The 13,838-nt window shown below is 54.6% G+C and overlaps 1 protein-coding gene across 1 annotated transcript; it reads right to left on the bottom strand.

Annotated features, from left to right (window-relative positions):
• Window positions 1-10,973: 10,973 nt before the first annotated feature.
• On the bottom strand, window positions 10,974-13,813 carry HAND2 (heart and neural crest derivatives expressed 2). The gene is made up of 2 exons (XM_006081896.3): window positions 13,186-13,813; window positions 10,974-11,872 (listed from the first exon to the last, which is right to left on the bottom strand). The coding sequence occupies exons 1-2, from the start codon at window positions 13,750-13,752 to the stop codon at window positions 11,774-11,776; spliced, it is 666 nt and encodes a 221-aa protein (XP_006081958.1). The 5' UTR covers window positions 13,753-13,813; the 3' UTR covers window positions 10,974-11,773.
• Window positions 13,814-13,838: the final 25 nt, after the last annotated feature.

A 13,838-nucleotide genomic window follows, 5' to 3' on the forward strand; every position in this document is an offset into this window, starting at 1 on the left:
CCGGTAGGTGGGTTTTGGCCTTGGGGTGGGGGTGGAGCGGGCGGCGGCGGGCGGGGGTGGGGGTGCGCCCTAGGTACGTGTTACCCGGGCAGAAGTCAGGGACAGGCGAGATGAGGCGGCCCTGGGCGCGGGCGAGGCTTCCTAGGGCTTCTGCTTTGCTTTCTTAGGTTCTATGTCTCCCATGGGTTCCACCGAAGTTCCTAACTGCCCAAAGTCAAAGCATTTACTTGCCCAAAGGCCACCAGGAGAAGTCGAGTGGGGTGGGAGAAACGTTGTTTTTCCAAGAGAGTTTGTTAAAAATGTAACTCAGGAAGTTTATTAGTTGGGGCCTCAACGCCTCAGCCTAGGCAGCAGTTGGAAAAGGGTTGTCTGTGTCCTTTCATTTCCCGTTGGACCTGGATTCCTAAACCGGAGCGGCTGACCTCCCCCAACTCCCAAGAAGCGCGACTTGGTGCCCTCGGAGGTGCCCCGCTCGGGGCAGGAGAAGTCTTTGCAGACAGAGAATCGCCCTGTCACCCCGAGCCACCTCGGTTTCTCTGAGCGCATTTTTCAAAGCGAGTCGGGAGTTACGCAACCGGCATCAATTAGCCTCCTGAATCGGGTCCCGGAGATTGTTTAAATCCGCCGCACTGATTTCACACTTCGGAGCCGGTAGCAGTTTTGCAAATACTGTAAAAACACCACCCGGATGATATATCGTCTGTCGAGGCCAGATTAGCAGGACACGCGCGCATACTCTCTGTTTAAATCACACCCCGAAACGCGGAGAAAATATTTCAATAGGGATCTACACGCGACAGAGCAAAACTGGAGCCGTAATTATTTCCCTCTTTGGATTTCCTGTTTCTACCGCGAGCATTGGTATCAAGGACGCGTCAGGTAACGTGAGCTAAAAGGCGAGCGGGACGCTGTCGTTTAAACCCAATCGCAGTTCGTAGTTCAAGGAGAACGGCCTTTAATTGACACCGCGTATGATTCCTCTGCTCCTCTCGCGCTGCCCCGGCAGGGACGCCCCCAGGAGTATTTATTTCCAGGGCTTTTGGAAACAAAACAACCAACCCGGTCGGCTGTGTGAGAGAGCGCTCCAAGATGGACTGCCGGAGAAGGGCTTTTTGACCCCGGTGCAAATTAGTCATATTGACAGACGCCGGGGGAAGGTAAATTACCCCGCGCGCTGACGTTACGCAGAAGCGCGCCCGATGGCGACTCCGCCGCGGCGCCGAGGGGGCCGCAGGCTCCCAGTTCTTTCCCCCTGATTCCTCCAAAGCCCCACTTTGCTTCTCTGGGGCCTGACATTTAAACGTGAAGGCGACGGAGAGAACTTTTTTGTTTTTAAGTGCTAGAGAGAAAAAGGGCAAGAGAAAACAAACAAACAAACAAAAAAATGGAAGGAAAGAGAAATGTTGTGCGCCCTGGCGCGGGCGATCTGGAGGGCCAGGGAGCAAACGCGCAAAGTCCGAAGGGGAGGGAGGGAGGGAGGAGGAAGGGCGGGAGAGGACCGCGCGGCTCCCGGCTCCCAGGTCCACTACTTGGGAGGTCCCGGCCCCAACCCAGGCCCGGCCAAACGTCCCCCCGGGAGGCTCGCGCTCGGGCGGGGTCACAATTACAACCTGGGCTCCAGGCAAGGACTTAAAAACCAAGTGGCGGGGACTGCAGTCTGGAAGCAAGGCCCTGCGGTCATCAGCGGGGGTCGGGCCCGTGCACAGGAACCTTTTACAAGGCATGTGGGTACCAGGAAAAAAAAAATCAAAATAAGCCACTTTCATCCAGCGTGGGCCGTGAAAAGAAAAGCTGCCTTTTAGAGGGGGTGAGCGGGAGTTTTGAAATTCAGCGTGTGTTTTACTTGTATGTGGTTTTACCTGATAACCTAGGAGGAAATTGTCAAGGAAATAACTTTTTTGGGCGGGCGAGGGCTGCCATAAGGGGTACACAGGTTTGTCCCAAATCGGCTTGTGTCCCAGCCCTGCAAGCAACTACGCATATCCGTATAGATCATTATACATCCGGGGGAGAACACTGGCCCGACCTGATTATATTGACATAAACTAGGATCTAGTGGTCCCACCTCTTTTCTGTATAAAACGGAGTCTTTAAAAACTGAGTCTGCGGAGAGGGCAGAAGGGAAAGCGTCGACAGTGTGGCATCTGATTTTGCCAGCGATTGGGCCGGAAGACTTCTCTAAGAGTAACCGGCACGGGTGCAAAAAACCCGGGTCAGGGCGCAAAGACGCCAGGCGAAAGGAAGGGGCAGACAGCCGGCCGGGCCCACCAGCTGGAGCAGGCGGTGGCCCCCTTCACTCAGTGCCACGTCTCCCCGGGACCTCGGGTCTGCGGTATCTGTAGCTCCTCTTTGGGTTCCCTACAGGCTCTTTTGTAAGCCCAAAGGAGGCTCTCTAAACTGCCCTCCCTCGCAGGGTGGGTGTGGGAGTAGGTAGAGGCGGCTGCAAGGATATTTTGATGGCAAAATGGCTTATCTTTACGTGAAAACAAAACTCGCCCCCCCCCCAGGCCAGTGGGAACACGCCAAGTTCCACAGTTAAGAGGACCGAGGGGGTAGGGATGGGTGGGGTCTAGAAATCGGAACAGAATCTGGGTGCCGTGCACCTTCCTTTCTGCCTTTCAGCCCTTCTCTCCAGGCCACGCTGCTTCCTGGGAGCGGACGTGGGCACCCTTGGGAGGTGAGGGAAGGAGGGAGAAATCGCCGTAGCTTCCAAGGAGGCGGGGAAGCGAGACATTTGTTTATTTTTTTAAAAAAATAAAGGTTTAAAATAAGTCCAAGAGTTTCTGCAAACGAGTTTCCTACCTGATGTGTGTCCAGGAATGCGAAACCTGGGACCCAAACTGGCAAATGTGTATTCTGTAGAAAGCTGGATCTCCCTGCGCCCCCGCTCACCTTGGATCTGCCCCAGTCCAGCTTCCTGGCTTGGGCCGCAGCAGGGACCTCCTCCGCTGCCCGCCCCCTACCCCCCAGTCGCCTTCCCTGATCAGGCTGGGCCCCTTCGGACAAAGCGATCTCAGCAAACAGCCCCTACCCCCCTCTTGGGCTCGGTGCAGCCCCTCGAAGTTGCCCAGGCGGGCGGGACGGCGCTCCGCTGGGGAAAACAAGGAAGGTAAGCGGGAGCCAGGCCCGGATAGTTTGCTTCCGCACCCTGCACCGCATCACCACCACCACCAGCTCTCCCTACAGGAGTGCTTGGCTGGCCCTAAGGTCCACCCCAACGGCCCGGGGAGCTCCAAGTTGTCCCCGAGTCCCGGACGCCGCGCCCCTACCCACCGGATTGCCTTCGGGGGCCCCTCGGTGCTGTGTCCACGGCGAGGCATTGTGGCCCGGCGAACAGGAACCGCCAGGCCCGCCGGATCTGAGCTCTTAGCAGCCGGGTAGCCCTGCGGGTCGAAGATGCTCAGAGGAGGAGGAAGTGCAGAGAAAAAAAAGAAGAGGAAGGGGGAAAAAAAACCTAACGTAGCGCACGAAAAACCAACTTTGGGGTTGGACCTTTTCAATTTCACACGAAGCGACCTGGAGTATCTGGAGAAGGTTTTTGAAGACGTTTAGGAGGGAGGGTGAGTTTTCTGCTGAGAAACTCAATCTGCCATACAGTAGCGGCCCCATCTGGGATCTGTCACTGCTGACAGCACCACAGGGCACAGCAGTGATCTTCTGCACAGCCTGCACTCCCCGAAATACCCTCCTTAATCAAAGGATGTCTGCGCGCCCGATCTCAGCGGAACGCGCCGGCGAATTCCAGCCGCGGCCCGCCCCCTCCCCACGGACACAGCCTCGGCCCCTCTCGATTTCCCAGCACATTAATTAAAAGCGGAAAAGGGACGGAGGCTGATGTCATTGCTCTCAGAAGATCATAAACGTAAGAGTCATCCTGTGAGGATCCCTGAAAATGACTTTAATGAATAATTTCAGAGACAGTTATGGCTTTGGGTGATTACTGAGCGAGAATATGAAAACCAGATTTGCAAAGCAAAGACGATGGTCAGGCGGCCTGGAGGCCACTTTCCCATTAAAACCACACCAGCTTTCCCTCAGGGCCAAGTTCTAGTTGCAGACTTAGGTTGCATTTTCTTCTTTAAAAATAAAAGCAACAACAAACACCCCCCCCCCATTACACACACACACACACACACACACACACGTTTCTGCCTGATCCTACAGACAAAACTGTCAGCTCAAGTCAACAACAACAACCCACTTTATTTTTTTTATTTTTTTTTAAAATATATTTTATTGATTTTTTACAGAGAGGAAGGGAGAGAGATAGAGAGTCAGAAACATCGATGAGAGAGAAACATCGATCAGCTGCCTCCTGCACATCTCCCACTGGGGATGTGCCCACAACCCAGGCACATGCCCTTGACCGGAATCGAACCCGGGACCCTTCAGTCCTCAGGCCGAGGCTCTATCCAAACTGTCAGCTCAAGTCAACAACAACCCACTTTAAATAGACGGTAACCATGCCCTGGCCTCAGTGGCCATTGGCCTCCATCTTTTCACCAAGGAGGCCTTCATTGACTGCCATCTTGATTTAGAATGATGTCTTTTTTTTTTTTTGGCATCTTCTCAACACTATACGTGATGAAGGTTGAAAATTTCCTCTGCTGTTAAGTCCACTGTTTGTTCTAAATCCTTTCAGCTGGTGGAGCAGCAAACAAGCAGCAGCAAATGACTCTCCCCCTCACAGAAGAATCTGCAGGTCTCCCTAACTCTTTACTTCTTGTTCACCAGTGGACAGAAAGGTGATCTGGTGCTACAAGGCATGCTATTTGGAAACACTCCACCTGGTCACAGGGAAGCATCAGGTTGGGTCTAGTTGGCTCATGATTAGTTGTGCATTAAATATACTATTTGCAAACACTGGATTGTTAACGGGGGAGGGCTGGTGAGTACTCTGTTGTTCTTTATATTAATGATCTAGCTGCCTGCAAGCCTGATACCTTCGCTTGGATTCTCTGAGCCCATGGTCCATGTTGATTTATTCCAACTAATTCAGGTAAAAGTGGATGTATGCTTCACACAAAGTATTAGGGGCAAAAGCAATGAGGGGGGTTTTTGTTGTTGTTAGTGTTGTTTGTTTGTTTTTGAGTGGTCTGAAAACTGCCTGTTTGCCTGAGCAGATGCCGTCATTAAGGAAGATCCCCAAGCCACTTGCACTGTGAGAAACTTCTTTGTGAAGTTATTGCCTGCCCTTCCCCCCTCTAGAAGCACAGATAGGTTCCTCCTCCTCCAATCAGTAAGGATTCAGCTGTCCAAAAGCCTCACTCTCTATTCCTGTCCCCCAAAGACTCCCTACCCCCCACCCCCTAGCTCACTATTTCCTTCACCCTCGGCTGGAGATAGGGGTCGGTGGAAGGGGGAACCAAACTCTCTCAAATGTGGCATTTTCACTGACTTAAGAGGAAATGATCCTCTTCCGTTCCAGATTATATGAAGACACTTTGGAGTTTGGTGTATTGAGTGCCTTGAAGAATTGAGGAGGGGTGAACATTTGGGAACTTTTCTCAACTGGATTTCCTGTTTATGTTTGATAACCTTCCCTCCCCCCACCACCCAAATAGATCTTCCTGTTACTAGGCTCAAATCATGGGCTAGGACTTCTTTTCACTCTAGCTAAATTCACTGTAGCCTCTGACTAAACACTCAGCTTAGACTTTGCAGCCTGTGTGTAAATGAATAGCATCTTCTGGATTTGCTTTGAGTCCCTGCATTGCCCAATTAAATCAAGTATGGGACTGAGCCTTGTAGAGATTTTAAATAATACAGGCCTTGCCCTCCTCCCCACCCCATCCTTGATAAAGCCACCCCAAGTCGTCCAGTGTTTCACATTGGGGTGTAGAAAGCACCCAAGGTGAGAAACCGGCTGCAGTGTGTAGCCTCAGGCTGTGGTTCCCAAATACCCTGGGGGAATTTTTCAAAATTGCAGACTTTGGGTCTCCTCCCTGATGTGCTGAATCAGAACTTCTGGTGAAGGTGGAGTGAAATGAGGGCCGGATTTATAATGTTTTCAAGGTCTTTGGGGATTTGGGATAACGAGATAGGTGTGGGAAGCTCCAATGTAAAGGGTTCTGGAGTTAGATTCGTCCCAGCGACGAGGGCCGTGCCCCAAGGTGCCAGCGTTGGAGATCTGGGGGTCATCCTCCCGTCCAGGAATTAGACAAATATACCTAGTCGCTGCGCTGGGCTTTGAGATATAGTAGGGGACCAAGCTGCCACCACACAACCTTTCCCTTCCAGGTGTCAGTGTTTGCCTCGAGGACAACTCTGGAGGGGGAAAGGGCAGGAGGCAGGAGAGGGCAGAGCGCCTCTGCTCCTTAGATCCATCAGGTGTTCATAGCAGGTGCAAAGACTGGGGCTTGGAGAGAAGTCCCGTTGGGTCATTAGCCCTCCACCCCACTAGGCAGAAACTCTCATTATGTTGGCCTCAAGGGCTGTCGGGACCAACCGGGCCCCAGTGCGCGGAGGGGTGCACCCTTAAAAGCAGCCTGGACCCCTAAGAGCCGCCTCCTTCCCCGCCCCCGGTGGCTTGGGCACCTCAGCAATGGCCGCAGCGCTGTAGGAGGGCAGCACCCTGGCACACGGAGAGCCCACGCCCGCCCGCAGGTCAGGGCCGGATGTGGGAGGCTTTTCCAGGAGGAATGCAGCAGACCAGCGAGTTGGAACATCTAAAGTGGGGAGGAGGACAGTAGAAAAGCTGACCGGCCCTGCCTCACCTTAAACAAAGACAACAAAAACCGCTTCTGGGCTAAAAATACAAACGTCGAAAGTCCCTGTGCGCAGGCGAGCGGCGAGTTCCAGCTGCCGGCCTGGCCCGGGGAAGACTTGGCGGCGCGGCCGCCGCTTACACCCAGCTCGGCCGGGATGGCTCCGAGCCGTCTGCCCTGACGACAGCGAGGCCCGGGCCCCGCCGCGGCGAGATAGGCTGCGCGGCCGGGCGCGGCGCTAATCACTCCCAGATGTCCCTAATAGCGGAGATAAAGACGGACGGAGCGGCCGGGAATAAATTTGTAATCAGGGTTCTACCATCTGATCATCAAAGCGGCCCAAATGCCGGGAGAATTTGAAGAGAATGTGTGTGTAGTGGGGAGGGGGGGGGGTCGTGTGTAGGGGAGAGGAGGGGGCGTGCCCCTCGGAGGGAACGGACTTGGCCGGGGTGGAGCGAGAGGCCCGGGAGAGAAGTCCAACTTCTGTGCGCGCGTCAGGCAGATCACTTCAACTCCGAGAGCCCGGCTGGCCGTGGCCGCTGGGCTGTTACAGGCCAAGGAGACCGTGGCAGGCAGTTGCTGTGAGCGAAGCGCGCCTTGCGCAGCGGCTGGATGGTCAAGTGGCGAGTTCAGAGCTGTTCGGACCCCGGAAACATGGGATTCTTTTCCTCTCCTGGAGTTGACCCCGCTTCTCCTCCTCCCCTTTATAAACAGTTAAAAAAATAATTTGTCCCCCTGTCCCCTTGAGGGTGGCTCCAGGGTCTTTCTCTCTTGGGGATCCGTGCGTCCCGAGGACTCTGCAGCGCCCCCTCCTCGCGCTGCGATCGGGACGTCAGGAGTTGGGTCTCATGGAGGGAATGGGTTCCCAGGCCAAAAGATCCAGAAAAGACAAGCAGTGCCCAGATTCATTCTTCTACGGGCATAGTCACAAGCCTCCCTTCTAGATCATCTCCGGTTGATCCATCACCTTTTCCAAATCCAGGCAGGTGGGTGGAACAGGCGGGCAGGGAGGACGCCTGGCAACTGTGGAAGAAAGAATCGCCGGCTGCACGTGCAGCAGACACAGCGTTTCCTTAAAGCCGCAAGAATAACTGAGAAGTTTCCTGCAATGCGCAGACCTGCAGTGCAAACGCAGTCCAGGCTATTGTGGTATCCTTTGCCCAGTTTACTGTTCCCCCCCCCCCCCACACACACACCTCAACCCCCCACAAGGGGCTCAGTTCTCTCCACAAAGGTAATCTCAGAAGCAGCTCACAGGCCCCTCTGTGATCCCTGTGGCTTTGCTCACTCTTACCCTCAGCACCCCTTCCTGCAGAATATGTGGGCACACAACGTACTCACACTCCTGCTACCTTAACATCTGGGTGAGATATCAGCTTTTCGACCCTCACCACCCCAGGGGACAGCCACAGAGGCCTAGGTGAGAGGAAGGGATTGAGCCACCCCCAAGTCTCACACATTTGCTTTTGGGGCCTGGGAGGCTTCCAGGGCCACCACTGCACCCACCTTACTGTAGAGTTGACCAGGCTGCCTGGTCCTGCCACACCTGAGGGCACCCTAGGCCCACCCTTTCTAGGTGCCAGACCTACTGGCTATTCCACTTGGAGGCTGGAACTTCCCATTGGTCCCCAGAGAAGCCCCCCCCCCCCGCCCCAATTTAGAAGGCAAGAAGAATCCCAGGCGATCTTGCTGTCACCTTCATGACTTGACCTGAAAAAGCTCTTAAAGCTGCGTCACTCTCCTGACTGGGGACAAAAGTCCTGGAAAACTGAGATTGGGAGCAGGGAGTGTGTTTAGGTCCCACTCTGTTATGTTTTCCAAATTACTTCTCAAGAAGTTGAGAATGGGTTTGTAGGAAGGAACACACACACACACACACACACACACACACACACACACAGCAGCCAGGCCAGAGCCCTGCTGGTGCTCCAGGGTTATCAGGCGCTGGGACTGCGTGGCGGTCTGGGGCCGAACCCTGACAGCCAGATCTACCATCAATTTACCTTCCGCCGCCCCAGCTTCCCATTTAGCTTTTAACGTCAAATCCTGCATTTTTGTCGGCTCCGGCCTGTCTAGAGAGCTTGTGATTTCGCTGCAGGAGTGATTGCTTTTAACAAAATGGCAGCAACCACATTATCCGAGCAATTAAAACAGAGACCTTTTAGCCGTTTCACAAGGCAGGAGCTTGGAAACTTTTTTTTTTTTTTTGAAGGAAAAAAGAAAAGGAGTTAAAAGAGATAGAAATGTGTTGAGGAGAAAAGCATGGAAGCGCTCAAGAAACGTTGGCCGGGCACTTTCCTGGGATTGACAACGTGGGGCAGGGATGTTGGGAGGTTGGAGTGACGGGTAATCTGTGTCTTGCGGGAGTGTCCGGCCAGTTAGGGCGTGCATCCGGTTAGGGGTTTTGGGTCCCCGGGATGTCGGTTCTGCTGGATGTCTGGCTTTCGGGTTCCTGGAGGGTAGGAATGTCCAGGTGGTGGAGGTGTGGGGTCTGGTGCTGCTGGGCCCGAGGAAGCAGCGTGGCAGGCAGGAGAGAGGAGGCGGGCAGCGCCTGGCCCAGGCCAGACAAAGACCGGTTTCTGGAGAGCGGGTTTACAAGCTTCTGTAGCAGGGAGCTGCCTCGTAGCGCTGGTGCTGCCAGGGTCTTCTGGTTCTCCTCTGCTGGTGTTTAATAAACCGGGAGAAGTGTTAAACCAGCAGAAATGCGTTAAGGCCCAGATGGCGAAGTAGACCAGCTACCCAAGCGCAGGCACGCATGCCTGGTGAAGAGAACTCCTCTCTGGCTCCTGTTTTGAAAACCTCACCGCCTCCCCACTACATTGGTAGACGTTTCCCACTGACCCCTAGGCTCTGGTTGGTGTCTTTCTCTTGAAGGGATTAAAGTAAAGACGCGAAAGGCGGCAGGAAGCAGGAGAGGGAGGGAGGCACTCGGTCAAACGGACAGGGATCCCGAGAGTAATAGAAAATCAGGGCGCGCCTCCCTCCGCCCCCCCAGTGCTATAAACAAAGGCAAGTGTCTGTAAACACAGCCCCGCGCCCACCGCGGCGGCCCAGCGCCGGCTGACCCGAGGGGAGAAAGTTCAGATCGCTTTGGCCGAGTTGTTCTAACCCCTCGCCCTCGCGTCGTCAGCTGCCCGCAGAAGAGACCCGCAGAGGCGCTCGCCGCCTCTCCCGGCCCTTGCGAATTCGCCCGCTGCAGGCGGCGGGCTCCGAGTGGGCACCGGCCGGGCGTGGGAACCGCCGGGAGATCAGGGGAGCGTCTGTGCCCGAAGCCGAGGTGCGAACACCACCTGGAGGATGGGTTCCAACATGGAAAGCCTCTGGCTCGCCTCCCTAACACCAGATTTATATAAGTGGCGTTTCATGAAACAAACCACTTTTTAATACGTTTCACCTTTCTTCCCTCCTCCCCCCCCCCTCACTCCTGAATCCCTCCCCTCCTCTCCCCCGCCCAGGCCGGCCCAGTCCTTTTAGGCGCACCAGTCTCTCTGGTTCCTAAAGCAGAGACTCGGGATCTAGCCAAGCCCACGGGCAAAGGAGGCCTCAGGGACTTCCTTCCGGGTCGTGCTGGGACTTGGGGAGACCAAACCTCGGACGACGAGGGGGGTGGGGGTGGGAGCTGGTAGTCCCGAGAGGGAGCCGCTTGCTGGGCTGGCTTGTGGCCGGTAGGACTTCAGACGCCGCGCAGTTAATATTGAATTCCCTGTAGCTCACTGTAAACCTAGCCCTCACTACGCATCCCTTTTAAATCCATGGTCCTGCTCGAGATTTCTTACTTGATGTTACCTAAGTTCCTGATCACGGGCTTCACCCCCCACCCCCTCCGCCCCAGGCCCTCCCTCTGCCCCGCCAGCTCAGATGAGAATACACTCCCCTGCCCCCTCCAGACCACGCAAAACCTCCTCTTTTTCTCTTTCTCTTTTTTAGATGAAAGCCCTATATTTTGAATTAAAGGCTTTAACGCCTGGGATTCTCCTCAAACCCCGTCCACCAGAAATGTACTCCCCCCACCAAAACCGAAGCCCCCACCCAATGGCTTCTGGTTGATTTTAGGAAAACAAGGACCCCTTTCCACCTTCTGGGGGAACGACCAGACCTTTCTCCAGCCCAGACCCTCCTCCTACAGACCGCTCAGCGTTCTCCCGGAGGTTGGGGGGGAGAGAGCCCAGGCACTTTGGCAGGATTTTCATCAAGGACCCTCTCTTGAAGGAACCTCCACGCCCTGGGGAGGAGGGATGCTCACGTTAATGACTCTTTCAAATAAAGTTAGAGGCAATCATAATTTAGTTTACTTCGGAATATTTTAAATATTATGAAAACAAATATAACAGTTTTGTTTTCAAAACTCTTTTGAGGTATCAACTATTAAAAGATTGGGGGTTTTGTAAAAAAAACACACAGTGGTTTATTGAATACTTACAACGTTTACACCTTCAATATTAATTAAATTCCACTTAGTTTTAGAGGACGGAAGTGCACAAAACAAGTAGCTGTTGGAAACATCTTGGAATAGGGAACAACCACGGATGAAACGAGACAGCACTAGATACCGACCCCAACGGAAATGTTAGCGGCCCCGTTTTCTGCTTTGAAATAAAGCTTTATAATCCCCAGGAATATTTATATCCAAAGGCCAAGTATTAAAGATACACTTCACATACACACCAAGGTCCGCTGTCTTTTATCTGGAAGCGGTTGGGTAGGTGGGGAGGGGGCCACGCTGGTGTCTATACAGCCAGGAGGGAACATTCAAACACAGAGAATCTACGAGACGACGGGATCCCTTACCACGCGGGAGTGTCCTCTTCATATTAAAATCTGGAATGCTTTTCTTCAAATATCCACTATTTTTTGGAGGGGGAGGTGGGGAGCGGATGCCTCATAGCGGGGCAAAGAGTGGGGAGGCAAATTGCACATAAATAAACCGGATGATTCCAAATGCAAGTAGTCCTCAGAGCCGAGCACGGACAGCTTGCCCCGAGTCCTGGGTCTGCATCTGGCTCCTGGGCCCCAGCTCACTCACGCTCTCCTCCTCCTCCTCCTCCATCTCCTCCTTCTCCTCCTCCTCACTGCTTGAGTTCCAGGGCCCAGACGTGCTGCGGCCAGCCTGTCCGGCCTTTGGTTTTCTTGTCGTTGCTGCTCACTGTGCTTTTCAAGATTTCGTTCTGGACAGAGGGGAGGCGAGGGGGAGAAAAGTGGAAAGAGAAATTCAGAGGGGAGACCTGGTTCCACATCACCCCCACGCTCCCTGGGCTCAGAGAGACAGTGAGACCGAGGAAGAGATGGGAAGTAAAATGGTTTTAAGTCGTAGTCCCTGCACAAGAGCTACGAAGACTGGCGCTGCCCTAGCTACCGCACAGGCCGCCAAGCGCCTGCAACACTCAACTACCGAATCCGCACGTTTATAAACAACAACCCGTTTGCAAGTCGCTTATGGAGGAGCTGGGGGCCCTTAGCGGGGGTTGGCTAAATATGGTTTCCCTGTCTTCAACTGCAATCCCAGATCCATGCGCTCAGGAAGATGGGGAGAAGTTCCCTCACCCTGGCTTGGGCCTGTGGGCCCGAGGTTTTCTAGCCCCTGGCTCCGCTGTGCCTCTCCGCCAGGCCTCTGAAATCCCTGGTTATTCTGGAGGTCACTCGTTTATGCAGCGACTAGAGCGCCTCGGGCCCCAAAGAAGAAACACTATTTTCCAGGCCCTTTTTGGCAAAAGCCCCGCTCTGAACCCCACCACCCTCAGGGCACTTGGTAGGAACTTGAGAAAACTAATTTTCAGTTATAATTTTGTGTTACGGTTAACAACAATAACAACGATCACAGTAATATTTACTATGTGTCTTAAAATGCGCAGGGCAATGCAAAGAAAACAAGAAATACCCATGAAATGTATTCCTCTGATAAATTACATTTTAACCTCATGGCGGAAGAGAAACTGGAGCTGCATTTTGAAGTTAAAAGTACTCATGGTATGTTTACCTTTACATCTTCCGGAGCACAGTAAGAACGACCATAAAACTCTCTTAGAAACAGTGGCAGTCTCCTTCTCAAGAGGTGGAAATGGAATCAATAGTGAAATAATTAGAATTGAGAGTTTTGGGGGCGACCTTTTTCTTTTTAATATCTGAAAGCATCGGATTGGAGGCCAAATGAAGATTCTAAAGGACACGAAATGAGGGGTCCGGGCCAGGGCGATCGGAAGATCAATCGCGACCCTGAGTCTGCGAGGTCGGTCCTAAGTGCTTGGGGGGAAGCAACGATAACCTGGAGGGAAGATCACCAGCGCCAAGCACCCCTCTTAACCTCCTCCTCTGGCTGACACCCTCCCCCACCTCAGCCCTCACACAACCCAGTGCAAACAACCTGGCTCCCGACGCAGCCGAAGAAAGCGGGATGCCATTGCTCAGCCCATTTGGAAAGAGACGGGGAGCACCGGTTCCCCGCAGCCCGCACCCCCACGGCCCCCTGCCCCCTGGTACTAACCAGCTCCTTCTTCCTCTTCTCTTCTTTCACATCTGTCTTCTTGATCTCCGCCTTGAAGGCCTCCGCCTCGCCGTTCTGGTCGTCCTTGGCCAGCAGGTCCATGAGGTAGGCGATGTAGCTGGTGGCCAGGCGCAGCGTCTTGATCTTGGAGAGTTTGGTGTCCGCGGGCACGTTGGGGATGCACTCGCGCAGTTCGGCGAAGGCGCTGTTGATGCTCTGAGTCCTGCGCCGCTCCTTGCGGTTGGCGGTGCCCCGGCGCTTCACCGGGCGCGGCCCCCCCAGACCCGGGGGCCCGGCGGCCCGGCGGTACCCCCCCCCGTAAAGGGGAGTGGGGGAGTGGTCCAGGCCGGCGGCGCCGCTGGCATACTCCGGGCTGTAGGACAGGGCCATGCTGTAGTCGGGGGGCGACATCTCGGGGTGGCCGATGAGCCAGCCGTGGAAGTAGGGGTTCTCCTCGTGGCTGCAGCGGCTGGCGGCGGCGGCGGCAGCGGCGGCGGCGGCAGCGGCGAACGGATAGCCTTCATGGTGCACCACCGGGTGGTGGGGGAAGCCCCCGACCAGACTCATCTCGCCCTCCGCGCCCCTCCACGCGCCCCAGCGTGCGCGCAGCCCCGCAGCGCCCTCGACCCGGGCCCCTGCTTCGGCGCTGGGCG

This window comes from Myotis lucifugus, unplaced genomic scaffold (assembly GCF_000147115.1).
Source record: "Myotis lucifugus unplaced genomic scaffold, Myoluc2.0 scaffold_1, whole genome shotgun sequence".
Lineage (NCBI taxonomy): Eukaryota > Metazoa > Chordata > Mammalia > Chiroptera > Vespertilionidae > Myotis > Myotis lucifugus.